Source organism: Nerophis ophidion, linkage group LG19 (genome assembly GCF_033978795.1).
Source record: "Nerophis ophidion isolate RoL-2023_Sa linkage group LG19, RoL_Noph_v1.0, whole genome shotgun sequence".
Lineage (NCBI taxonomy): Eukaryota > Metazoa > Chordata > Actinopteri > Syngnathiformes > Syngnathidae > Nerophis > Nerophis ophidion.
This window is the reverse complement of record NC_084629.1, coordinates 33,963,584-33,990,692: the sequence shown is the minus strand read 5'-3', so window position 1 is coordinate 33,990,692 and position 27,109 is coordinate 33,963,584. Positions and strand designations below refer to the sequence as shown.

The following is a 27,109-nucleotide window of genomic DNA, read 5'->3' as shown; positions in this document are numbered from 1 at the left end:
TCAGTATCGGTCTCAAAAAGCAAAATAAATGACTTTTAAAACTCAGCTGTGTACACTTACATTGGGAGAAGTTCAGAGCGCCAATAAGCCTTAAAGGCACTGCCTTTGCGTGCCGGCCCAGTCACATAATATATACAGCTTTTCACACACACAAGTGAATGCAAGGCATACTTGGTCAACAGCCATACAGATCACACTGAGGGTGGCCGTATAAGCAACTTTAACACTGTTACAAATATGCGCTAAACTGTGAACCCACACCAAACAAGAATGAAAAACACATTTTGGGAGAACATCCGCACTGTAACACAACATAAACACAACAGAACGAATACTTAGAATCATTTGCAGCACTAACTCTCCCGGGAGGGTGCGATACACACCCGCTCCAACCATGCCCACCTCAACCTCCTCATGCTCTCTAAGGGAAAGCATGTCCCAATTTGTAAGCTGCTCTGTTGAGGCATGTTAAAAAAATAATACGCTTTGTGACTTCAGTAATAAATATGGCAGTGCCATGTTGGCATTTTTTTCCATAACTTGAGTTGATTTTTTGGGGGGGGAAAACCTGGTTATATTGTTTAATGCATCCAGCGGGGCATCGCAACAAAATCAGGCATAATAATGTGTTAATTCCACGACTGTATATATTGGTATCGGTTGATATCGGTATCGGTAATTAAGAATTGGACAATATTGGAAGATCGGATATCGGCAAAAAGAGCCATTATTCGGCTCGATAGTCCGGAAAATACGGTGTTTCTTTTTTCAAATGTAGCGTCAAATAGGAGGACACGCTGCTTCACGAGAGTCGCTGTGAGATAAGTCTGCTCTGGCATTTTTTTTTCCCAGAAAAGTCCGGTTTCATCGCAGTTATAACTTGCTGTGGTATTTATTTGTCGTATACCTGTGAGCACCATTATTATATGCCTCGCAAATACAATTTTTTTTTAAACTTCACTGCGATTGCATCCTTCTTTCTAATGTTGTCCCCTGCTTTGCACATAGACATATCTGGCTCCATATAAAAGTTTGCAAATGTTAAAGTTCGCAAATAGAGGGGTTTGTAAATCAAGATATTTTTGTTTTCAATCCACAATGTCCTTTTTTTTAATCATGAAGTCATTAGGTAGTTTACGAGCAATATCTATATGTATGTGTATATGTATGGTATGTGGCAAAACATGATGTATTTTTTTGTAAAGAACCGTATGTCCTTTTTGAGCAAATAAGGTTTGAGGAAACCTTGCACATAACAAACCTAACATAACTAACATAAAAAAGGTCTTTGGTCATTTTGTATGTTTTTTAAGAAAATATAAACAATCCTTATTTGGCAACAAATGAATGATCAGACAGCCTCAAGGTCTCTGTGTATCTACAGAGGATCTACAGTAGGAGGTTAATAAAATCTTCAAGTTTGCCCGACAATTGCTGACTCGGCAGGATACTTACTGGACCGCGGCAGGTCAGAGAGTCCTCGTCGGCCCGCTCACATTGGCCATCGCACTCCACGCACAGCGATCCGTTGGCAAATTCTCGAATCTCCCTGAGAGAAATGTGGGTTAGAAAAAAAAGAGTGAGCAATGTTAAACAATAATTTAAACCATGCAATTAATTTTTCGTCAACTATTTTCCGCACTTTTGCTTAGTTTGTGGATGACAACTTGCCCAGTGTTTCTCAACCATAGGGCCAAGGCAGCCGAAAAATATATCTTAGTTGTAATACACTTTTCCACCACTTGTGGCAGTAATGACAATAGCAAACAAAGAGAAAAAGTATGGAGCTAAAGTCATAGAGAACTTTTTTCAACGGAAAAATTTTGACTAATGAATAAGGGTGTAACGGTACACAAAAATTTCGGTACGGTACGTACCTCGGTTTGGGGGTCACGGTTCGGTTCATTTTCAGTACAGTAAGAAAAACTCAAAATATACATTTTCTGGTTATTTATTTACCAACATTTGTAAACAATGGCTTTATCCTTTTAACATATCTTTAACAGTATCTCTCAGTTGTAATACACTTTTCCACCACTTGTGGCAGTAATGACAATAGCAAACAAAGAAAAGAAGTATGGAGCTAAAGTCAGAGAGAACTTTTTTCAACGCAAAAATTATGACTAATGCATAAAGGTGTAATGGTACACAAAAAATTTGGTACGGTACATACCTCGGTTTAGAGGTCACGGTCCGGTTAATTTTTGGTACAGTAAGAAAACAACAAAATATAAATTTTCTGGTTATTTATTTACCAACATTTGTAAACAATGGCTTTATACTTTTAACATTGCTTTAAAATAGCTATGTGTGTGATGGATGTGAGCCATCAGTGCAACAGCAGGCAGTCATGAATGCGAAGGATAACAATAACATACATATACACACAGGGTCCATTGCCAGGGTAAATGCAGTCAAGATATCCATCCATCCATCCATCCATTTCCTACCGCTTATTCCCTTTCGGGGTTGCGGGGGGCGCTGGCGCCTATCTCAGCTACAATCGGGCGGAAGGCGGGGTACACCCTGGACAAGTCGCCACCTCATCGCAGGGCCAACACAGATAGACAGACAACATTCACACTCCCATTCAAACACTAGGGCCAATTTAGTGTTGCCAATCAACCTATCTCCAGGTGCATGTTTTTGGAAGTGGGAGGAAGCCGGAGTACCCGGAGGGAACCCACGCATTCACGGGGAGAACATGCAAACTCCACACAGAAAGATCCTCAGTCTGGAATTGAACCCAGGACTGCAGGACCTTCGTATTGTGAGGCAGACGCACTAACCCCTCTGCCACCGTGAAGCCCTAGTCAAGATATATCAAATAAAAAATAAATAAGATAAGGCTCAGAATTGGTTTCTTAACAAACCTTTCTACATATAAAGAGCAACATTAAACTGTTTCAAGTTGTTGCTCAGATTAAATAAAATGACAAAACGTTTCTTCTACATACAAAAAGTGCAATATTGAACAGTTTTAGGTCAACTCAGCCTCAGATTAACTCCCCCCCCCCCAGCCTTTAATCCTGGTGACTTTCACTCAATTTTTTTTTCAGAAAAATCAATGTATCCACATTGTCTGCAGAAAGAGCAGACCTGCTTGCAATTACAATGTCTCCAGCTGTGGAAAATACCCTTTTGCTGGGAACGGAGGTAGCAGGAATGGCGAGGTAGTGCCTGGCTAACTTGGCAGTAAAAGGATATATACACGCCTTGTTTTTCCACCATAGAAGTGGGTCAAAATCTAGTTTTTAATGCAATATGGTCTTAAATCTGCTGCTATAAAAACACCAACGACATTTATTATTGCTTTAGGAGAGGCTGCTAGAATGCGGTGGAGAGCTGTGTTTGTTTGTCTTTCTCTTCGTTAAAGCAATGTTCACTTGGGGGTGGTGCCACTTCAAATGGGTTAACATGTTTGGTGTGTTGGCAGAAGCATACCCTTCTGCTGCTGAACAATTTCGGCAAACCACTTTTGCTTTGTCTGCCTCTCGTTCGGTTTAGCTCGGTTGGTAGAGTGGCCATGCCAGCAACTTGAGGGTTGCAGGTTTGATTCCCGCTTCTGCCAACCTAGTCACTGCCGTTGTGTCTTTGGGCAAGACACTTTACCCACCTGCTCCCAGTGCCACCCACACTGGTTTAAATGTAACTTAGATATTGGGTTTCACTATGTAAAGCGCTTTGAGTCAGTAGAGAAAAAGCGCTATATAAACATAATTCTCTTCACTTCACATTGTTGTATTGCACCGCAAAGCCGAAATGTTCCCAAACGGGAGATCTTAACGAGGCAGGAGGGTCTTCCAGCTCTGGCTTTTGCATGTTGTCGTAGCCCGGTTGTTGCTTGCATGCCGTGTGTTGTGTATGTTGTTTACACAACGTGCGGTACGCTACTTATGTCCCTCCCTGCGGTGCGCTACTTAATATGTCAGTGTGGAATGTTGTTCGGTGCACATCCGTCCCGTACCGATCCGTCCCGTCCAAAACAGTTCGATACAAATACACGTACTGTTACACCCTTAATAATTAGGGCTGGCCGATATATCGATATATGCGATGTATCGCGGGTTTGTCTCTGTGCGATATAGAAAATGACTATATCGTGATATTCGAGTATTCGTTCTCTCAGCGTGTAAGCGCACCTTCTTACATACGTCACATACTGTCACGTCATACGTCAGATACAATATGCCCTCGCGGGGCAGAGAGGTAGAAGCATAGGTAACGTTAGCTGTGATGCTTGTGGAGCCGTGCGAGTGGTAATACAAGAGAAAGAAGGTCCGAATCTGGTAACAAATGAAGGAAGAATTAATTCCCAAGAAAAACAGCAGGGAGTCCATTGCCTGGCGGTGGTTCGGCTTCAAGCGGGAATATGTCGAATAGACAACTTTAATTTGTCAAGTGTGGGGCACAAGCGTTGCTACCAAAAGTAGCATTACTGCTAATATGTAGCATCATTTGAAAAATCACCTGCTAAAAACTGTTTAATAAATACAGGTTTGGTCAATTGACTTAGTTGTGATTTCCCTCTCTGCATGAAAGTTTAAAATGAGCATATATTAATGCAGTATGAAGAAGATTATTTTAATGTAGACACATAGAATCATCATACTGCTGTGATTATATGTATCAAGCGTTAATTCATGGCCAAGGCAAAATATTGAGATATATATCGTGGCCTAAAAATATTGAGATATTAAAAAAAGGCCATATCGCCCAGCCCTATTACTAATGCACTTACATTTTATTGACGGATTATAAAAATGTATATGTATTATTGTTATCTATTAATAATTTTGGAAGAATTTCTTAATTTTAGCACTGCGTAATTGTACGTATCAGTTTTGATGAGTAATTATTTTGTAATCAGTCTGACCTAAGCCTTGATAATAATCCTTATGATTAACACAGTGTAGGGCTGGGCGACATGGCCTTTTATTAATATCTCGATATTTTTGGGCCATGTCACGATACACGATATATATCTCGATATTTTGCCTCAGCCTTGAATGAACACTTGATACATATAATCACAGCAGTATGATGATTCTATGTGTCTACATTAAAACATTCTTATTCATACTGCATTAATATATGCTCATTTTAAACTTTCATGCAGAGAGGGAAATCACAACTAAGTCAATTTAGCAAAACTGTATTTATTAAACAGTTATTAAGCAGTGGCACAAACATTCATCCATCCATTTTATGCCGCTTATTCCCGCTCGGGGTTGCGGGGGGCGCTGGCGCCCATCTCAGCTACAATCGGGCGGAAGGCGGGGTACACCCCGGACAAGTCGCCACCCCATCGCAGGGCCAACACAGACAGACAGACAACACCCACACTCACATTCACAAACTAGGGCCAATTTAGTGTTGGCAATCAACCTATCCCCAGGTGCATGTCTTTGGAAGTGGGAGGAAGCCGCAGTACCCGGAGGGAACCCACACATTCACGGGGAGAACATGCAAACTCCACATGGAAAGATCCCGAGCCTGGATTTGAACCCAGGACTGCAGGACCTTCGTATTGTGAGGCAGACGCACTAACCCCTCTGCCACCGTGAAGCCCACAAACATTCATGTCATTTCCAAAACAAAAAGTGCAATATTGTCAGAGACATTTTAAAACAAGCTATGAGTGCACTTTCGTACATGATGTCACTAAGAAGACATATCAAAACAACACTAAAAAAGTGCACTTTTTGTATAGAACACAACTACAGTAGTTAAAAACAAATAAAGTGCACTTTTGTGCACAATATATTTCAATAACTGTCAAATAAAAATGAGCTGCATAATAGGAAATCAAACTAAGTGGTAGGTTCTTTCTGATGTTATGTCCTTCTGTTGTTGATTTTTTTTTCCCATACGGTTTTAATGTGGGAATTGTTGCTTTGGCATTTTGTGGGTGTGGCACCGAACGGAGATGTTGACATGCAGTTTCAAGCACTCTTCATTCTCTCGTGAGTGACTTTTTAAATGATGCTACAAATTAGCAGTGCTGCTACTTTTTGTAGCAACGCTTTTGCCGCATAATTGTTCAACATATTCCCGCTTGAAGCCAAACCACCGCCAGATGATGCACCCCGTGCTGTTTTTCTTATGAATGAACTATTCTTCTATTTGCTACCAGATTGGCACCTTCTCTCTCTCGTATTACCACTCGCAACGCACCGTTAGCATCACAGCTAATGTTACCCATGCAGCTATCCCTCTGCTCGGGGCGGGCATGTGTCGTTGCACGCGTGACGTATTTAAGAAGTTGCGCTTTTTTAAGTCTCTGTGAGAAGGAGAGACAAGAAAGAGTGGGAAACGCATGTAGTGTAATACTAAAAACAACTATGTTAGAACGTATACTCGAATATCACAATATAGTCATTTTCAATATCGCACAGAGACAAACCCGCGATACAGTATATCGAGTATATCGATATATCGCCCAGCCCTAGCACAGGGTTTATCATCATTTAGCCTGTTAAACTGTAAGTAGGTTAGATCAACTGTAATTATTGAAAATGTGTCACAACAAGGCTTGGACATGGATTGTTTCTCCGATGCAGATGAGGATCAGCACGAGCTATAATAAAACTATAATAAAAAATAAACAAACTAAAGGCGCTCACAAGGAGGTACAGACACTTGGCTATGAACAAACAAAAAACTAGCATAAATGCTGCAAACTACAAACATGAAACAAAAACACTTGCTCGATTGGCATGAATAATAATAAACTATAAACAAAACTAGCACATGGCATAAATACAAAAACTTACACGGCATGGAACTATGGACGAGGGCATGAAGGAGGTGCAGCAAGGGTAGGGTGCGCGCGAGTGTGAAGATCCCAGGACGAAGACAAGAAAAAGAGTGACTTAAATAACTATGATCATTAGTGAAAACAGGTGTGAGGCTGAGAACAGGGACGTGACAGGTGAAAACTAATGAGTTGGCATGGAAACAAACAAAACCAGGAAGTGCAACACGTGACTGAATGTCCTAAATCAAAACATAACATGACAAAACAAAACATGATCCATAGGTGTGACAAAATGTATCAAATCAAAAGTAAAATGACTATTTCAGTGATATCTGTAGGCTCCTATGTAGTCGAAAAGGTGGGCCCCGAGGTCCAAAAAGGTTCACGACCACTGAACGAGCCCGCACATGAAAAAGAAAATATATATATATATATAAGCAATTTGAATTATTGTAACGTTTTACAATTTTAGGTCAACTATTTCTGGTAGGAATGCCAAATTAAAAAATAGAATTGACATTAAGAGAATATCCTGTGAGAAGTCTTCATTTTTAGGATGTTTGCATCAACAAGGTGAAGATTAAGTGCACAGTCATGTTGTTTTTTAACTGAACTGTGGGGTACTTTCTCCCTCAGTCTTCCTTTGAAGATGTTAAAGTAAGTGGATTTCACTTTGTGGAATTTTCATTTTTGTAGCGATGTGGTTGTTGAAGCTAAGGATTGCTGAAAGCCTATAAGTGTTTCCTGCTGTTTAAAGCTTGGTGCCAGAAGTGCAAGTGCCAATCCGTCTTCTAATTGTCCATAGCGTTCCTACTTGTATGAATCTTTCATTCATCACTCCAAGCAATGTGTGTAAGTTTTACAATATAACTAAAACAATTCTTACTTACTAAACCGTGCCATTTGTAATGTCTGTAGGAGTGTTTTCATTCATTTTTGTAAGTGCTATTGTAATGTAATCAAGCGAACATCGTTAGCATTAGCTAATATGCTAGCAAAGTTACGAGTGTCTGTGTTTGTATTAATAACTTAAAATGGCATTCTTTTTGTATTGTTTCAGGTTCACACATTCCACAGAAAATTCACCAAAACGTCACCGTGGAATTATTGATACTGTTTAGCTGATTGGAGACCTAGCATGAGCAGCTAGTGGGTCTATGACAATTACTTATGTTTTGCATGATCAGCCGTTTTACTGCCGTGTTACAGACACTGTTTGGAAACAATGAAGGTAAATAAACATGTATAGAATATTTCTTTGTAAATAACTAATTTCACAAAGTATATATCAGGGGTTTATAGTCCGGTGCGGCTAATTTATGGCTTTTTTTTTTCCGAGATCATATATCGGTGTGCTCTATAGTCCGGAAAATGTCAGGATTATTTGTTGACGAACCCCAAAATGCAGAGATGGAGGCAGGCATGGAATGATAAAACATGATTTAATGAAATACTACAACTATAACAAACAAAGGGTACAAACAAAAAGCACGCACGTGGGCGGATATAACAAACTAGGGGCTATGAACAAACAAATCGGAAGCAGGGAACAAAAAAGAGTAAGCTACCAAATATAGTTTACCGCTACGCTGCAATCACACGACCAGTAGGAATGACAAGTAGAAAATAACATTGACACGACAATAAAATGATCAAGCAACTGACACAAGACAAAGCAGGTACAAATAGGAGCGGGCTGATTGGCAACTGGTGTGACCAGGTGCCAATCAGCCGCAGCTGAGGAGGAACACAGCACTCAGGGAACAAAACAGGAAGCTGACAAAATAAGAGCACTAGACAGGAACTAAAGACAGGAGATACTAAACACAGAGCAAACAGACAAATGCAGAGGAAAACTAAAACATAGACAAACTGTCAGGGGGAAAGCCTGACAGAAAATATGTTACTTCTTTTTTTTTAATTGTTTTTATTTCTGATCGTTTGTGAGGGCACCTTCCATGTGTGCACTTGTTAATAAAGAAAAGTTGATCAATCGCCTCCTTGTATAATTTTTTTTTAACAATTACATTTAAAACACAAGGACGTGAAAATCAACATTGTGCGTACGATCACGTCAAAACGTGATTATGTTTTTTTTTTATATCACTTTTGTCTTGTATTGTGTACTATATATATGTATATATATATATATATATTTCACTATATATTTTTTGGGTAACACTTTAGTATGGGGAACATATTCACCATTAATTATTTGCTTATTAACATTAACATTACTGTCTATTACCTGTAATATTGTACATGGTAATTTTCATACATTGTATATACGATATAGACATAATATAATATAATATACCAGTATATATACATTATTATACATTATACACTTCTCTTTGAGCGCTTTGAGTATTTAATAATAGAAAAGCACGATATAAAATGTAATCCATTATTATTATTATTATATATTATGTAAATATTACATATATATGTTATATTTTATATCGCTATATTTAGTCTTTTTATACCTGCATTGTCCTTTCCATCATTGTAACTGAGCTACTTTGTGGAGCAATTTCCCTTGTGGATCATTAAAGTTTGTCTAAGTCTACGTCTAATTAGTAACATATCGGCTCCTCCTAACTAGTCATTATTAAGTACGTATTAATGCCTAATTCTGCATGGCCTTATTATACAACCAGTTATAATTATTAAATAAGAGTCTTCCCTCAATAATCTCAGAATTATTGCTTGTAACCCTAACCCTCATATGTTTGCCTAATTTCCAAATAACTCTAAATGAAGTCTTTGTTACTTAGAATATGTTCCCAAAACTAAAGTGTTACCATGAAATTTTTTCAGTTCTCAAAAATGTTGAAATCTAACATGAAAGGATGTAATGGGGTTATCACAGTCATGATGTGAGACCAGAACACTTCATTCTCTTTTCTGTGCATTCTAAATAATGAAAAAAAAAACTACTAGCAAGAGGCGGCTAACAATGCAAGCCTGTCTATTTTGCCGACAAAAAACATCCAACATCATAACAACAACATTTCATTTGAGACTTATGCTGAGTTCATCATGTAGTTTACATGAACAGAAAGAGTCCAGTGCAGGAAGATACAACCATCCCATTACTCAGCATCCCAGTAAGAGAGGTTATTGAAAGTAATGGTTTTAATGTGTTTGTATTTATTGTTTCGTGATTTTCTTGTTCCGTTGCTCGGTGAAATCAGTGTGCCTTGGAAAGAAATTCCAGTAATCCTTAAAATGATGAAAACACTATGAATTTTACATGATATTATGGGCGTGCCTGTTAATACATTAAATATATATCGTGTTAAATAATATAGTTACAGCATTATTACGAGTAATCTAAATGATTACTTTAATGTACGTTACAACGCTGTTAGCGATGCGTTTGAGGTAACGTGACTCGCTACTTTTGACGTGGTTGCATGTCAACGAGACGGCGTCAGAAGCACGGCAAGGTCAATGCAGGAAGTCTCTTTTTAAGTACTGAAAGAAGCATGCGGCAGCACACTAAAATGAACTTGGTCTCAAATGGGAGGCGACATCACACAGCAAACATGTAATACACGCGCACATACACACTACTACTACGAGGGAATAATGAACAACAAATCAATGCAGTGACGACCAGAGGGAACACGATCCAGTAAAAAAGATTCAACAGAGCAGTCGGGAAATTGCCGCTTGTAAGCTAACAATCAAAGCTGAACTAAAATCCTGCTTTGATTGCGCACCTTTTAAGGGCACAACGCCATCTGCTCTCATGAAACGTCTCGATGCCAGATATTTGAAGTTTTGCTTGTGAAACACCACATTAACGATTTTCTCTAGTAGTTAATTACAGTCATTAAAGAATAATTTTGTTGGTTATTCACTTATTATGTTGGTAAGCTAATGAGTAACTATTGTTAATTGTTTTTTAACAGTATGTAAACGGTACTTACAGCGACTTTACAAAACATTAATGGCGTTTTTTTTTTTAAAGGGCTTTATAGGCAGTATACAAAACCCAAAACCAGTGAAGTTTGCATGTTGTGTATATCGTGATTAAAACAGAAAACAATAATTTGCAAATCCTTTTCAACCTATGGGGCGAGGGTCACCACTTTGTGAACAAATGCATGAGCAAATTGTCCAACAGTTGAAGAACAATATTTCTTATCGAGCTATTGCAAGGAATTTAGTGATTTCCCCATCAATGGTCCGTAATATCATCAAAACGTTCAGAGGATCTGTAAAAATCACTGCACGTAAGCGATGATACTATGGATCTCCAATCACTGTATCAAAAAGAGACATCACCACATGGGTTCAGGAAAACTTCAGAAAACCACTGTCAGTAACGAAAGCTGGTCTTTATATGTGTAAGTGGGAGTTAAAACTCCACCATGCAAAGCGGAAGCTATTTATCAACAACACCCAGAAACGCTGCCGGCTTCGCTGGGCCCGAGCTCATCTAAGATAGACTGATGCAAAGTGGAAAAGTATTATGTGGTCTGATATTTAGAATTTTTTTTTAAACTGTAGATGTTGTGACCTCCGGGACAAAGAAGAAAAAGAATCATCCAGATTGTTATAGGAGCAAAGTTCAAAAGTGATGGTATGGGTGTGTATTAGTGCCCAAGGCATGGGTAATCTGTGAAGACACCATTAATGCTGAAAGGTACATACAGGTTTTGGAGCAACATATGTTGCCATCCAAGCAATGTTATCATGGACGCCCCTGCTTATTTCAGCAAGACAATGCCACGTCACGTGTTACAACAGTGTGGCTTCATTGTAAAAGAGTGCGGGTACTAGACTGGCTTGTCTGTAGTCGAGACCTGTCTTCTATTGAAAATGTGTGGCGCATTGTGAAGCCAAAAATACCACAATGGCGACCCCCGGAATGTTGAACAACTTAAGCTGTACATCAAGCAAGAATAGGAAGGAATTCCAATTGGTCTCCTCAGTTCCTAAATGTTTACTGAGTGCTGTTAAAAGGAAAGGCCATGTAACACAGTGGTAAAATGCCACTGTGCCAACTGTTTTGCAATGTGTTGCTGCCATTGAATTCTAAGTTAATGATTAATTGCATAAAAAAATAGTTTCTAAGTTTGAACATTAATAATAATACTAATAATGGATTAGCTTTATATAGTGTTCTTTTAGAGACTCAAAGCGCTTCACAGAGAAGTGAGAACCCATCATTCATTCACTAAGGTGGTGGTAAGCTACATTTGTATCCACAGTTGCCCTGGGCTAGACTGACGGATTACACAACGTGCCAACTTCACTTATTTTAGTAAGTCAATTCCCATTACCAGCATTGTAAGCTGCCTCTTGCTAGCAGTTTTCCACCTTATAGAGTCCGCAAAAAGGAGAAAGACGTGTGTTCTTGTCGCACACAGGGATTGTAAATGGTTGGCAAACTTCCCCCCAAAATGTGCAGTTCATCCTGTACATCAGGGGTAGGGAACCTATGGCTCGCGAGCCAGATGTGGCTCTTTTGATGACTGCATCTGGCTCTCGGATAAATCTGAGCTGACATTGCTTAACATGATAAGTAATGAATGATTCCACTTGTAATCAGAGTGTTAAAAATAACGTTCAAAATATAAAACATTCTCATGCATTTTTATTCCATCCATCTGTTTTCTACCGCACCTGTTCAAAAAGTTGCGTTAATGGTAAGAAGTTATTTATTTATTATTGGTTAGTGTGGGGCTTGCCCTCCTGGGGGTTCTTCAGACTACCAAGCACCGAAATGAGAGCCTGTTTCAGGGTTACAATATTGTTTTATTTTTCAATAAGTCTCTCAGTTGGTGTCCAGCAATTGTATTTTTGTCTTTCGTTCTCGCTCGCGCTCTGGCTCCAGCCCCAACCCCGTCTCTCCTACTGGCTGCTGCTTATAACAGAGCGACAGGTGATTAGATATCAAGGCCCCGGTGGACCATCTACACACCTTTCGCTGATTTCGAGGCCTGTCCTGGCACACCCCAGTTCGCTGCAGGCCCGCAGGCCACGCCCCCTCCACAGTTAGCTTCAGAATAACAATGTTATTACAAAGAATAAGAGACCTCTTATACCCTAGAAATGTGTGTCTTACTTAAAAATGCACACGTTTAGTCTTCAGTGTTAAGAAAAATATTATATGGCTTTTACGGAAATACTTTTTGAAATATTTGGCTTTTTGGCTCTCTCAGCCAAAAAGGTTCCCGACCCCTGCTGTAGATTATGAAAATACTTTTTTTTTTTAATCACGACTGCAGTTAAAATGCGGACCACGGCGCAGCACGTTAGACAATACGGTTGTAGTAATATTATTAGGAAAAGGGTTTAATTGGGTTGAAAGGCGCAGTATCAGCAAAGGGCACAACCATTCAAAATCCAATTAGGGGCAGCACTGGTAAGAATAGACCAGACAAGTCATTAAATGTGACCAACGGAGGTTTTATTGCACGGAACATGGGGAATGAATGCTGGGTACCTCCGGTTTTGTGAGTAAAGAAAAAAGCAAGGTTTGATCTCTTCAATGGAAGAAATGTCCCAGGAGGTTGTAATTGAAATGAGTATTTATGACGCTTTGATGAGACGGCGGAGGTGGGCTTTTGTCCGTGCGTGAACTGCGGTCACCGTCTTGCTTTGGACTCAAAAGACTCTTGCAGGAGCGACTCCTGTTTTCCTTCCCTATTCCAGTCTTGTGTTGCACCCAAACACAGCAGCTAATATTATACCAGTGACATTTGAAGTGGATTACAAACTAGCGATCTTTTGTAGACAAAACTCTGTGGTGTCACGTGAACCTCGCCTGCAAAAACAAAACTAAGATGAAACCCGAGCACCAACATGGAAAGTACGAATGTGGCGTTTGAACTTCTCTCGAACGCGCGACTTTGGGCTTGCATGCAAACAACAAGGAATTGTCTTTTTGTTTTGTTTTTTAGGAAATGCTTGGCACTAAAAAAGTTAACAAAAGAAACAAGTGCAAAAACAAATACAAAATCATCGTTTGGATGGATAATGCAAGCACGTCCGTGGCAGTACTGCAATGATATCTCAAACATGTGAGGTTGGAATCTCCCGATAAACAGCGTCCTCTGCAGTGGACGATTGAATTTTTCACATAGTTGTTACACATCTTACTACTTACATATAAAATACTACACGGTCTAGCTCCATCCTATCTTGCCGATTGTATTGTACCATATGTCCCGGCAGGAAATCTGCGTTCAAAAGACTCCGGCTTATTAGTGATTCCCAAAGCGCAAAAAAAGTCTGCGGGCTATAGAGCGTTTTCCGTTCGGGGTCCAGTACTCTGGAATACCCTCCCGGTAACAGTTCGAGATGCTACCTCAGTAGAAGCATTTAAGTCTCATCTTAAAACTCATCTGTATACTCTAGCCTTTAAATAGACCTCCTTTTCAGACCAGTTGATCTGCCGCTTCTTTTCTTTTTTCTCCTATGTCCCCCCCTCCCGATGACCATGGATGAAGTACTGGCTGTCCAGAGGACAGACCCAGGATGGACCGCTCGTCGGGACCCAGGATGGACCGCTCGTCGGGACCCAGGATGGAGCGCTCGCCTGTGTATCGGTTGGGGACATCTCTACGCTGCTGATCCGCCTCCGCTTGGGATGGTTTCCTGCGGACGGGACTCTCGCTGCTGTCTTGGATCCGCTTTGAACTGAACTCTCGCGGCTGTGTTGGAGCCACTATGGATTGAACTTTCACAGTATCATGTTAGACCCGCTCGACATCCATTGCTTTCGGTCCCCTAGAGGGGTGGGGGGGTTGCCCACATCTGAGGTCCTCTCCAAGGTTTCTCATAGTCAGCATTGTCACTGGCGTCCCAATGGATGTGAATTCTCCCTGCCCACTGGGTGTGAGTTTTCCTTGCCCTTTTGTGGGTTCTTCCGAGGATGTCGTAGTCGTAATGGTTTGTGCAGTCCTTTGAGACATTTGTGATTTGGGGCTATATAAATAAACATTGATTGATTGATTGATTGATTTCAGAGAAACAACGCTGAATTTTTGTTTCCTCTGACTTCACATGGACAAAGATAAAACGTTCTGAATGAACAATCTGTGGTCAGATAAAACAAACATTGAGCTGTTTGGGCACAATACTCAGCAATATGTTTGGAGGAGAAAGTTGAGACCTTTAATCCCAGGAACACTACTCCTACTGTTAAGCATGGTGGTGGTAGTATTATGCTCTGGGCCTGTTTTGCTGCCAATGGAACTAGTGCTTTACAGAGAGTACATGGGACAATGAAAAAGAAGGTTTACCTCCAAATTCTTCAGGACAACCTAAAATCATCAGCCCAGAGGTTGGGTCTTGGGCGCAGTTGGGAGTTCCAACAGGACAACAACCACAAACACACGTCAAAAGTCGTAAAGGAATGGCTAAATCAGGCTAGAATGAAGGTTTTAGAATGGCCTTACCAAAGTCCTGACTTAAAAACGTGTATACAATGCCTAAGAAACAAGTCCATGTCAGAAAACCAACAAATTTAGCTGAACTGCACCAATTTTGTGAAGAGGAGTGGTCAAAAATTCAACCACAAGCTTGCCAGAAACTTGTGGATGGCTACCTAAAGCGCTGTATTGCAGTGAAACTTGCCAAGGGACATGTAAGCAAATATTAATATTGCTGTTTGTATACTTTTGACCCAGCAGATTTGGTCATATTTTCAGTAGACTTCATGAATGAAGCAAACTTCATGAATGTTTTTTGTGACCAACAAGTATGTCCTCCAATCACCAAAAAAATAAGAGTTGTAGAAATTATTGGAAATTCAAGATAGCCATGGCATTATGTTCTTTACAAGTGTATGTAAACGTTCCACAAGTGTATGCAAATGTTCGACTGTGGGGCAAAAAAGTATTTAGTCAACCACCGATCGTGCAAAATCTCCCTTTTAAAATGATGACAGAGGTCTGTAATTTTTATCATAGCTACACTTCAACTGTAAGAGACAGAATGAGAAAAAAATTCCAGGAATTCACATTGTAGGAATTTTAAAGAATTTATTTGTAAATTATGGTGGAAAATAAGTATTTGTTCACTTCAAACAAGGAAGATCTCTGTCTGTCACAGACCTGTAACTTCTTCTTTAAGAAGCTCTTCTGTCCTCCACTCGTTACTTGTATTAATGGCACTTGTTTGAACTCGTTATCTGTATAAAAGACACCTGTCCACAGCCTCAAACAGTCAGACTTCAAACTCCACTATGGCCAAGACCAAAGAGCTGTCGAAGGACACCAGGAAAATAATTGTAGACCTGCACCGGACTGGGAAGAGTGAATCTACAATAGGCAAGCAGCTTTGTGTGAAAAAATCAACCGTGGGGGCAATTATCAGGAAATATAAGACATACAAGACCACTGATAATCTCCCTCGATCTGGGGCTCCACGCAAGATCTCATCCCGTGGGGTCAAAATGATCATGAAAACGGTGAGCAAAAATCCTACAACCACACGGGGGCACCTGGTGAATGGCCTTCAGAGAGCTGGGACCAAAGCAACAAAGGTTACCATCAGTAACACACTACACCGACAGGGTATCAAGTCCTGCAGTGCCAGACGTGTCCCCCTGCTTAAGCCAGTGCATGTTCAGGCCCATCTGAAGTTTGCCAGAGAGTACATTGATGATACAGCAGAGGATTGGGAGAATGTCATGTGGTCAGATGAAACCAAAATACAACGTTTTGGTATAAACTCAACTCGTCCTGTTTGGAGGAAGAAGAATACTGAGTTGCATCCCAACAACACCATACCTACTGTGAAGCATGGGGGTGGAAACATCATGCTTTGGGACGATTGATCCGTGTTAAGGAAAGAATGAATGGGGCCATGTATCGTGAGATTTTGAGCCAAAACCTCCTTCCATCAGTGAGAGCTTTGAATGGTTGACCAAATACTTATCTTCCACCATAATTTACAAATAAATTCTTTAAAATTCCTAAAATGTGAATTCCTGGATTTTTTTTTTCACATTCTGTCTCTCACAGTTGAAGTGTACCTATGATGAAAATTACAGACCTCTGTCATCATTTTAAGTGGGAGAACTTGCACAATCCGTGGCTGATTAGATACTTTTTTGCCCCACTGTACATATACACACATATATATATATATATATATATACACACATTTATATATATATATACACACACACACATATATATATATATATATATATATATATATATATATATATATATGTTTTAGATACTATTTATCAGTGTCTGAAGTAAGTATCGTACTTCCTAAAGACCAATGACGCAATACCGCGTAGGAAACGGGGATGAGGGTAAGCGTCCGCTGGTGTTGTGAAGGTGCAGGTGGTGCAGACGAATAGGTGGACAGGTAGGCACGGCGTGGCCCCGTGCGCAAGCAGTGACTGTGACACGCAGTGACACGCCTAGCCCCCCCGCCCCAGCAGCGACACCTCCTTTTCCTCCTCACCAGTTGGCCCTCGGACTCAAACGGTCCCATTAACAGTTTCATTTAGCGGAACTCACCAGAGGCACACGCTATATCGGGCGTGTGTTCGAGAATATCAAGCTCAACTCGGTGTCAAAGTCAAGAAACCCCTCATGACGGGTCTTTAAAGTGACTTACTGTACCTCTACACTTGAATTGTGCCTTTCAACCCAACTTATGAAATATTAATCACAATCCTGCGCGGCTAAAATGTTGTCCAACTTAGAAGCTACGACAAAGAGTCTTGTGGAGTTACTAATCAAAACTTTTGCTTGAGTCTGGCAGGTATTGCAACAGCTGTTTTAATGAGGACATGATTTCAAAAGGACTTCCCGTATCTTCCAGACCATAAGGCGCACCGAGTTTTAGTTAGAATGTACTTATTTTAGGACTGTATGTTAAAGGTGACATTATCACCAGACCTATGCAAGCGTCAATATATAACTTGATGTTGCAGAAAAAAGACCATGTATTTTTGTAACCGATTTCTGAACTCTAAATGGGTGAATTTTGGCGAATTAAACGTCTTTCTGTTTATCGGTCTTTTAGCGATGACGTCAGAACGTGACGTCACCGAGGTAACACACCCGCCATTTTCATTTTCACATTACAAACACCGGGTCTCAGCTCTGTTATTTTCCGTTTTTTCGACTATTTTTTGGAACCTTGGAGACATCATGCCTCGTCGGTGTGTTGTCGGAGGGTGTAACAACACTAACAGAGAGGGATTCAAGTTGCACCACTGGCAAGAAATCTGCCGCCAGACCCCCATTGAATGTACCAGAGTGTCTGCACATTTTACCGGCGATGCTAAGACAGACATTGCACGGAGATGTACGGATAACCTGCAGATGCATTTGCAACGATTAAGTCAACGAAATCACAAAGGTGAGTTTTGTTGATGTTGTTTACTTATGTGCTAATCAGACATATTTGGTCGCAGCATGACTGCCAGCTAATCGATACTAACATGCTACGCTGATTGATGCTAACATGCTATTTACGCTAGCTGTATGTACATTTGAAACTAGATACCCACATTTAATGCGAAACAAAAACTTACCAATCGACGGATTTAAGTTACTCCAGTGTCACAAGATGCGAAAGTCCTGATCGTTTGGTCCGCACATTTTACCGGCGATGCAAATAAGGCAGCCATGCTATGGGCCACTTCAATAGGTACACCCATGCTATGGCCGAATAGCGTCAATAGCTATTCGCTCAATAGCTTCAGTTTCTTCTTCAATTTCGTTTTCGCTATCTGCCTCCATACTCTGACCATCTGTTTCAATACATGCGTAATCTTTTGAATCGCTTAAGCCGCTGAAATTCGAGTCTGAATCCGAGCTAATGTCGCTACATCTTGCTGTGGTAACCGCCATGTTGTTTGTATTGGCGACCCTGTATGACGTCACAGGGAAATGAATAGTGGTTTCGAAGATAGCAAAAATCAAGAACTTTAAAGCTTTTTTTAGGGATATTCCGGGAGGTGTAAAATTTTGAACAAAACTTCGAAACATAAAACAAGCCACTGGGAACTGTTTTTTATTGATTTTAACCCTCTAGAAATTGTGATAATGTTCCCCTTTAAAGTATTTTTCATCGTTTTTTACGAGTCTCTTATTCTGGTTTGTATCATTTGACAAGATGTATCCTGTTAAACTGTAAACTATATGTTAGATATACCGTAAGTTCTGTGCTATGAGACACTGCTTTTTTCTCTCTACGTTTTAAACCCTGTGATTGTTTGAAAAAATCGGTTCAGCTATTGTATTGACTTTTTCTCACTGACGGCCATGTTACAAATAGTTTTCTTAAAACAAATCAAAGACACATAAAAGTTGTGTTATTGTTTGTGCTACGGCGCCATTTTAGGGATGCGTCCGCCCACTGCAGGTACTGCTTTGTGAACGTGAGTACCTGAGGTTTAAAGCTTTGAATCGGAAATGCAAGTCCTGTTCCGTCTTTTAACCGTCCATAACGTTACTACTAATATGGACTCTTTATTTTTTGCTCCAAGCAACGTTTGTTTGATTGATTGATTGAAACTTCCATTAGTAGATTGCACAGTACAGTACATATTCCGTACAATTGACCACTAAATGGTAACACCCAAATAAGTTGTTCAACTTGTTTAAGTCGGGGTCTACGTTAATCAATTCATGCTAAGTTTATTTTTCAACCCGATACTAAATCGATTCTTTCTTCTTTTTTAAATAAATAAACAATAAAACATGTTTTTGTTTATTTTTTAATCAGAATTGTTATGTGTATGTTTGTGCTGCAACATTTTTTATTCTCACTATTTTATATTTGTTTTATTTTAGTAATGTTTTATAGATTTTATGTCATAAATGTGTTTATGAATTACCCGCCCATACCATGTCAAGATCTCCGCAAGCTTGTCACATTTGTTTGTGCTGCAATTTTTTTTTTTGGGGGGGGGGGCTTTTTTCCAGTTTATTAAGGTTTTATTTGTCAAAATTAAGCCTCTCGGGGTGCACAAAACATCAAAACACAAACTTTTTTCTCTCTGTCTCTCTCTTTATATTTTATTATTAATATTTTTTTTAAATCAGAATCCTTTTTTTAGGCCATCTTAGGGCAACTTGAAGGAGCTTTTTTTCTCTTGTAACCTGATTTATTATAATTGTTTTTTCTGCAACAATTTTTTGTTTCACCATTATGTTTTATTGTATTAATGTTTTATAGTTTTTATATCATTAACCTTGTAAAATTCTCCCCAAACTCCGAATTATTTTTGCTGCATTTTTTTGGTGTTTATTTCAGGTTATTAAAGTTTTATCTAAATCACAGTTCTTATTCATTCCGTTTTTCTCCCTCTTTTTTTACTCAGAATCCATTTTAAGTTGAACATTGTAACATTGTAAGTTTTACAATATAACTAAAACAATTCTTACTTACTAAACCGTCGCACATGTGATGTCTGTAGGAGTCGTTTCATGCATATTTGTACGTGCTATCATAATGTAGTAAAGTTAGCGTCGTTAGCTAATATGCTAACAGGTTTACGAGTGTCCGTGTTAGTATTAGTAAGTTACAATGGCACCATGGAGTTACTGGGTCTGTTTAGCTGATTAGAGAGCTAGTTTGCGCAGCTAGTTTGGTCCATGACGATGACTTCTGTTTTGTTTGATCGGCCGTTTTACTGCCCTGTTACAGACACTGTTTGGAAACAATTAAGCTATGTAAATAAACATCTACAGAATATTTATGTGTAAATAACGCATTTCGCAACGTATATATCTGCGGCTTATAGTCCGATGTGGCTTATATATGGAAAATGTTGATTTTCTTTTCAAATGTAGTGACCGTCGGTGGAAAATAACGGGTCACCCCAAACAGGATGTGGCGTGTTAAAGCCATTCATTTCCATGCCTCACTTACCCTTCATACAGGTTGCAGTTTTCCACACAAGTTTGTCCCCTTCTGAAGTCCCTACAGGACAGACATTGGTCTGGGCCAGGACCCCAGCATCCAGCATCGGAACACAGCGGGTCGCACACCATATGGTCCTTGGCTGCTCGGGACACACAAAAACAGTCAGTTACAGACTACAGTTACAAAGATGGATACATCTAAGTACAGACACAAATACTATTACATCCAACATGTAATAATGTGTGAGTCAATAGTTTGTTATTGTAGTTCATAAGTTGTTAATTTATTACTTTTTAATCCCGAAGCAGTTTTAGATGCTTCTGTCCGCAGAGTCTTGCTACGTCGTAGCAGGTGGAAGAACTTATTCAGACATTAAGGTAAGTTCAGGAGCTTCAGGCTATAAGAAAACACAGAAAAAGGTAGGAAAGCTACGACAAAGAGCCGTATGGAGGGTTTTGTATATTTTTCTCTATTTAGATGACTTTTGCTAGTGTTTTTTTACGGTTTAGAATGCATAAAAAAAGAAAAACATATGTGTTCTCGTTTTACATAAGTGTTGTGAATGGCAGAGAAGTGTCCCTTTCCCTTTTAAAGACCATTTGTCAGGACTATGACATGGATTGGTTTTGACTCCTTCGACGCAGAAGGATTACAGGACGAGCCAGGCGTGAATTCAGGTACATGATGATAATTTATTAATACACTAAATACAAAAATAATCAAAACAAAGGGCGCTGACAAGGAGGTATATTACTAGACTACAAAATACAAACAGGAAACAAAAACACTTGCACGATGGCATGAATGAACTATGAACATAAACAGCAAGATGGCTTGACTATAAACAACTAAAAAAAAACACTTACTGTGACAAAAAAAAAAAAACAGGAGGCAGGAATAGCAAGGTGCGTGGCAGGTGATCGTGGGCAGGGAGAATGAGTATCATATGTAAGCAATGCAATAGCAGGCATGAAGGCAGAAAGCAAAAAGCAAAGTTCCCAGGACGAGGACGAAAACAGAATGGTACAAATACCAGCTATGATGATTAGAAACAGGTGTGGGACTGAGGGCTGGGCGTGACTTGGAGACCAGGTGGAAACTAATGGGTTACTATGGAAACAAACAAAACCAGGAAGTGTAAAACAGGGAAACAAGAGTCCAAAAACAAAACAGACATGATCAAACTTAAAACTGAATTACAGGCATGACACCATTCTTCCTCTCATAATCAAACATATTTTAAAACCTGAGTACCTGAGTAACCTGAGTAGACCTTCATTATTAAAATGCTGAGTCAACAGAGCGAACTAGAGGGACCCTCCAGATTCTGTCCATTTGTTTGAATAGAAAATGAGAAGGGAAGCAACTTAAGTGCCTGACAGCTTGCAGGAAGTAAGTTGTTCGACAGTATTTAAACCTGCAACACAGCCTCGGTGAAACGAGCGTCCTCATTCAAGGCTTTTATTGGTTTTAATTACAAGATTTTAGCATCTGTGTCTAAGAATACACATCTGCCAAACACACCATAGTAAAGCTACGCCTGCATGCCAAAAAGGTGTTGTTGAGCCCTAAGAAATTCAATAAAAGCTGAAATAAAAGTTTGAATCAACAACAAAAAAGACAACCTCTCGAATTAAAATAAGAGAACTATCATAGCAAATAATGAAATAGAACTGCCATTACTTTGTACTGTAAGCATTTGTGTTTGATCCGCTAAGGGTTTTATGTTTTTTCTAATTAACCTTTTTTGACCAGTGATGTAATTTATTTATCTGTGCTGCAATTTTTTTCATCTATTAACAGTTTTTATGTTAGTAAGGGTTTATTATACATAACTAGCCTGTTGGGGGTGCACATAAAATCGCTTAACATCCAAATAGCGATTATTTTTCAACCCGATACTAAATCGATTCTTTCTTCTTCTTTTTTAAATAAAGAAATAATAAAAACTGTTTTAGTTAGTTTTTTAATCATAATTGTTATGTGTATGTTTGTGCTGCAACATTTTTTATTCTCACTATTTTATATTTTTTTTATTTTAGTAATGTTTTATAGATTATATGTCATTAATGTGTTTATTAAATACCCGCCAATATCTTGTCAAGATCTCCGCAAGCTTCTCACATTCGTTTGTGCTGCAATTTTAATTTTTTTTTTTTGGGGGGGGGGGCTTTTTTCCAGGTTATTAAGGTTGTATTTGTCAAAATTAACCCTCTCGGGATGCACAAAAAATCAAAAAAACATTTTTTTTTTCTCTGTGTCTTTCTATATATTTTATTATTATTATTATTATTTTTATGTTGGTAAGGGTTTATTATACATAACTAGCCCTCTGGGGATGCACATAAAATCGATTCACATGCAAATAGCGATTAGTTTTCAACCCGATACAAAATAGATTATTTCTTCTTCATTTTTAATAAACAAAATAATAAAACGTGTTTTTGTTTATTTTTAATCAGAATTGTTATGTTTATGTTTGTGCTGCAATATTTTTTATTATCACTATTTTATATTTGTTTTATTTTAGTAATGTTTTACAGATTATATGTCATTAATGTGTTTATTAAATACCCGCCCATACCTTGTCAAGATCTCCGCAAGCTTGTCACATTCGTTTGTGCTGCAATTTTATTATTTTTTTTGTTTTGGGGGGGGGGGGGTCCAGGTTATTAAGGTTTTATTTGTCAAATTTAACCCTCTCGGGATGCACAAAAAATCCAAAAAAACAAACTGTTTTCTCTCTGTCTCTTACTATATATTTTATTAATATTATTTTTTTTATGTTAGTAATGGTTTATTATACATAACTAGCCCTCTGGGGGTGCACATAAAATCGATTAACATCCAAATAGCGATTATTTTTCAGCCCGATACTAAATCGATTCTTTCTTCTTATTTTTTTAAATAAATAAATAATAAAACGTGTTTTTGTTTATTTTTTTAATCAGAACTGTTATGTGTATGTTTGTGTGGTGCAACATTTTTTATTCTCACAATTTTATATATTTGTTTTATTTTAGTAATGTTTTATGCATTACATGTCATTAATGTGTTCATTAATTACCAGCCCACACCTTGTAAAGATCTCCGCAAGCTTGTCACATTCGTTTGTGCTGCAATTTTATTTAATTTTTTTGGGGGGGTGGGGCTTTTTTCCAGTTTATTAAGGTTTTATTTGTCAAAATTAAGTGCACAAAAAATAAAAAAACTAACTTTTTCTCTCTGTCTCTCTCCCCATATTTCATTATTATTTAAAAAAAAAAAAATCTGAATCCTTTTTTTAGGCCATCTTAGTGCAACTTGAAGGAGCTTTTTTTATCTTGTAACCGGATTTATTATAATTGTTTTGTCTGTTTGTGCTGCAACAATTTTTTGTTTCACCACTATATTTTATTGTATTAATGTTTTATAGTTTTTATATCATTAACCTTGTAAAATTCTCCCCAAACTCATCATAATTATTTTTGCTGCATTTTTTTTGGTCTTTATTTCAGGTTATTAAAGTTTTATCTAAATCACAGTTCTTATTTATCCCGATTCTCTCCCTCTTTTTTTAATCAGAATCCATTTTTTAGATGTTTTTTTTTTCAGGCCATCGCAGTGCAACTAAATGACCTTTACTATCATGTAACCTGTTTTATTATAATTATTTGGTCTGTTTGTGGTGCAACATCTTCATGTTTCACCATTATATTTTTGTATTGTTTTAGGTTTTTTTTATAGTTTTTGTCATTATTGTGTTGTTATTCATAACCCGTCCCCAGCTTGCCAAATTCTCCCCAAATGTGTCACATTTACGTTTGTATTTGGGCTGCATTTTTTTGTCTTAATTTCATGTTATTAAGGTTTTATTTTTAATAACAAGTCTTCTCTGGGTGCCCGAAACAATCGATTCACATCTAAATCACGGTTCTTCTTCATCCCGATTCTCTCTCTATTTTTTTTAATCACAATCCATTTTTAAAATGTTTTTTTAGGCCATCTCAGTGCAACTAGAAGGAGCTTTTTTTATCCTGTAACCTCTATTATTATAATTATTGTGTCCGTTTTTGCTGTGATATGTTTTAGTTTCACGATTCAATTTTTATTTTATTCAAGTTTTATAGATTTTATGTCATTAACGTGTCAATATTCATAAACCGACCCCACCTGATGGTGCACCAAAAAATTTAATCACATTCAAATCACGGTTTGTATTCATCCTGATTCTAAATGTATTGGGTTTTTTTAAAATCGATTAAAAAAACAGTATAAAAAACTTGTTTTCTCTAATTTTTTTATGTTTATCAATCAGAATCCTTTTTTTTTAAAGTTTTTTTTAGGCCATTTCAGTGCAACTAGAAGGACCTATTCAATCCTGTAACATGTTTCTTTCTAATTATTCAATATCATATTTTTTATTTTATTAACATTTAGTAGATTTTATGTCATTAACGTGTTATTATTCATAACTCGCCCGCACCTAGTCAAGTTCTCCCCAAAACATGTTCCATTCATTTGTGCTGCAATTTTCTTTTTGTCTTTTTTTTTAGGTTATTAAGGTTTTATTTTACCTAAGCCGCCCTCTCAGGGTGAACAAAAAATCAATTCACATCCAAATGACAATTCTTGTTTATCCCGATTCCAAATCTATTCATATTTTTCAAAAATGGAATAGAAAACAAACAACATTTTTTTTCTCTCTCTTTTTATTTTAATCAGAATCAATTTTTAAATAGTTTTTTTAGGCCATCTCGGTGCAACTTGAAGGAGCTTTTCTATCCCGTAACCTGTTTTATTATAATTATTGTGTCTGTTTGTGCTCCAAAATTTTTGACATTATATTTTTTTATTTTATTGTCACATTTGTTCGTGCTACATTTGTGCTGCAACTTTTTTTGGTCTTTTTGTCAGGTTATTAAGGTTTTATTTTTCATTATTTTTAACCCAAACTTGTCCCATTCATTTGTGCTGCAATTTTCTTTTTGTCTTTTTTTCAGGATAGCATGGTTGTATTTTTTCTAACCAGTCCTCTAGGGGTGCACAAAAAAAATCGATTCACATCCGAAAATACGGTTCTTTTCCATCCCGATTCTAAATCGATTCATATTTTAAGAAACGTATTATGAGGTGGCGACTTGTCCAGGGTGTACCCCACCTTCCGCCAGATTGTAGCTGAGATAGGCGCCAGCGCCCCCCGCGACCCCAAAGGGAATAAGCGGTAGGAAATGGATGGATGGATGGATGGGTATTAAAAAAACAACTTTTTTCTATTTTTTTTTCAGAATTAACTGTTAAAAGTGTTTTTTTAATGCCATCTCCATGCAACTAGAAGGAGCTTTTCTATACTGTAACCTGTTTTATTATAAGAATGTTGTCTGTTTAGTTGACTATTTTTTAGTGTATTACCTTTTTAAAGATGTTATGTCATTAATGTGTTATTATTCATCAATAACAAGATCTTCCCAAACTTGTCCCATTCATTTGTGCTGCAATTATCTTTTTGTCTTTTCTTTTCAGGTTATTATGGTTTTATTTTTCCTAACTAGCCCTCTAGTAGTGAAAAAAAAAATCGATTCACATCCAAAAATACGGTTCTTATCTACCTCGATTCTAAATCGATTCATATTTTAAGAAATGTATTAAAAAATAACCAATCTATTTTTTTTCCAGTATTAACTTTTAAAAGTGTGTTTTTTTTAATGCCATCTCCATGCAACTAGAAGGAGGTTTTCTATCCTGTAACCGGTTTTATTATAATTATTTTGTCTGCTAGTTCACTATTTTATTTTTATCGTATTACCTTTTTAAAGATTTTATATCATTAATGTTTTATTATTCATAATTAGCCCCCACCTTGTTAAGATTTCCCCAAACGTGTCCCATTCATTTGTGCTGCAAAATGCTTTGATTGAACTATTATAATTTGCATGTTTTAATAGTAATATCACGTAATAACATAACAACTATAATAGTCACTTTGTTATACTTTTGCAGCACTAACGAACTGGACACGTTTTGGGTGATTTTGACAAGGCGGGGATGCTGGATGACTTCAGTAGTCAGAAAATGTATTTCACAATAACTTCAAAAAGGCATGTTCTTTTAATATTTTCATTTTTTCATAGATCACTTACACCTTGTGTCTCTTTCTGCTCTCTAAGGTTGCAAAATGTGAGAGTTAAAGTAACAGACAGTCTTTTTGTATCTCCCCGTCTCTATTAGAAATGGTTTTAATTATTTAATTGGTGCTTTTTTTATATTCTTTAATATAGTTTATTCTTTATTTGAAAATAAACAACCTTGAAAAAAAATAATGGGTCCAAAATGTGCAAGTTGGGAAGACAAAAGAGGTTTCTGTGTATTGTGTGAATTAAAAGTATGTGTTCTGCAGAACACTAGGATGTCTTTTTAAGGCCGTCAGCCTTAAAAAGATGTCTTTTGCGAGGTCCACCTACCAGAGAAGACTGGGAAAAAGAACGAGAGGTTGAATTTCTTTTG

At 37.9% G+C, this 27,109-nt stretch overlaps 1 protein-coding gene across 2 annotated transcripts in view; it reads right to left on the bottom strand.

Moving 5' to 3' along the window:
• erbb4b (erb-b2 receptor tyrosine kinase 4b) overlaps window positions 1-27,109 on the bottom strand; it is a 975,361-nt gene that overhangs the window by 276,887 nt on the left and 671,365 nt on the right. For both annotated transcript variants that reach the window (XM_061879863.1, XM_061879864.1), the window contains 2 exons: window positions 20,633-20,765; window positions 1,456-1,549 (listed from right to left, as the gene is read on the bottom strand). In XM_061879863.1, the coding sequence (XP_061735847.1) occupies window positions 1,456-1,549; window positions 20,633-20,765 (227 nt within the window). The remainder of the gene's footprint in view (window positions 1-1,455; window positions 1,550-20,632; window positions 20,766-27,109) is intronic.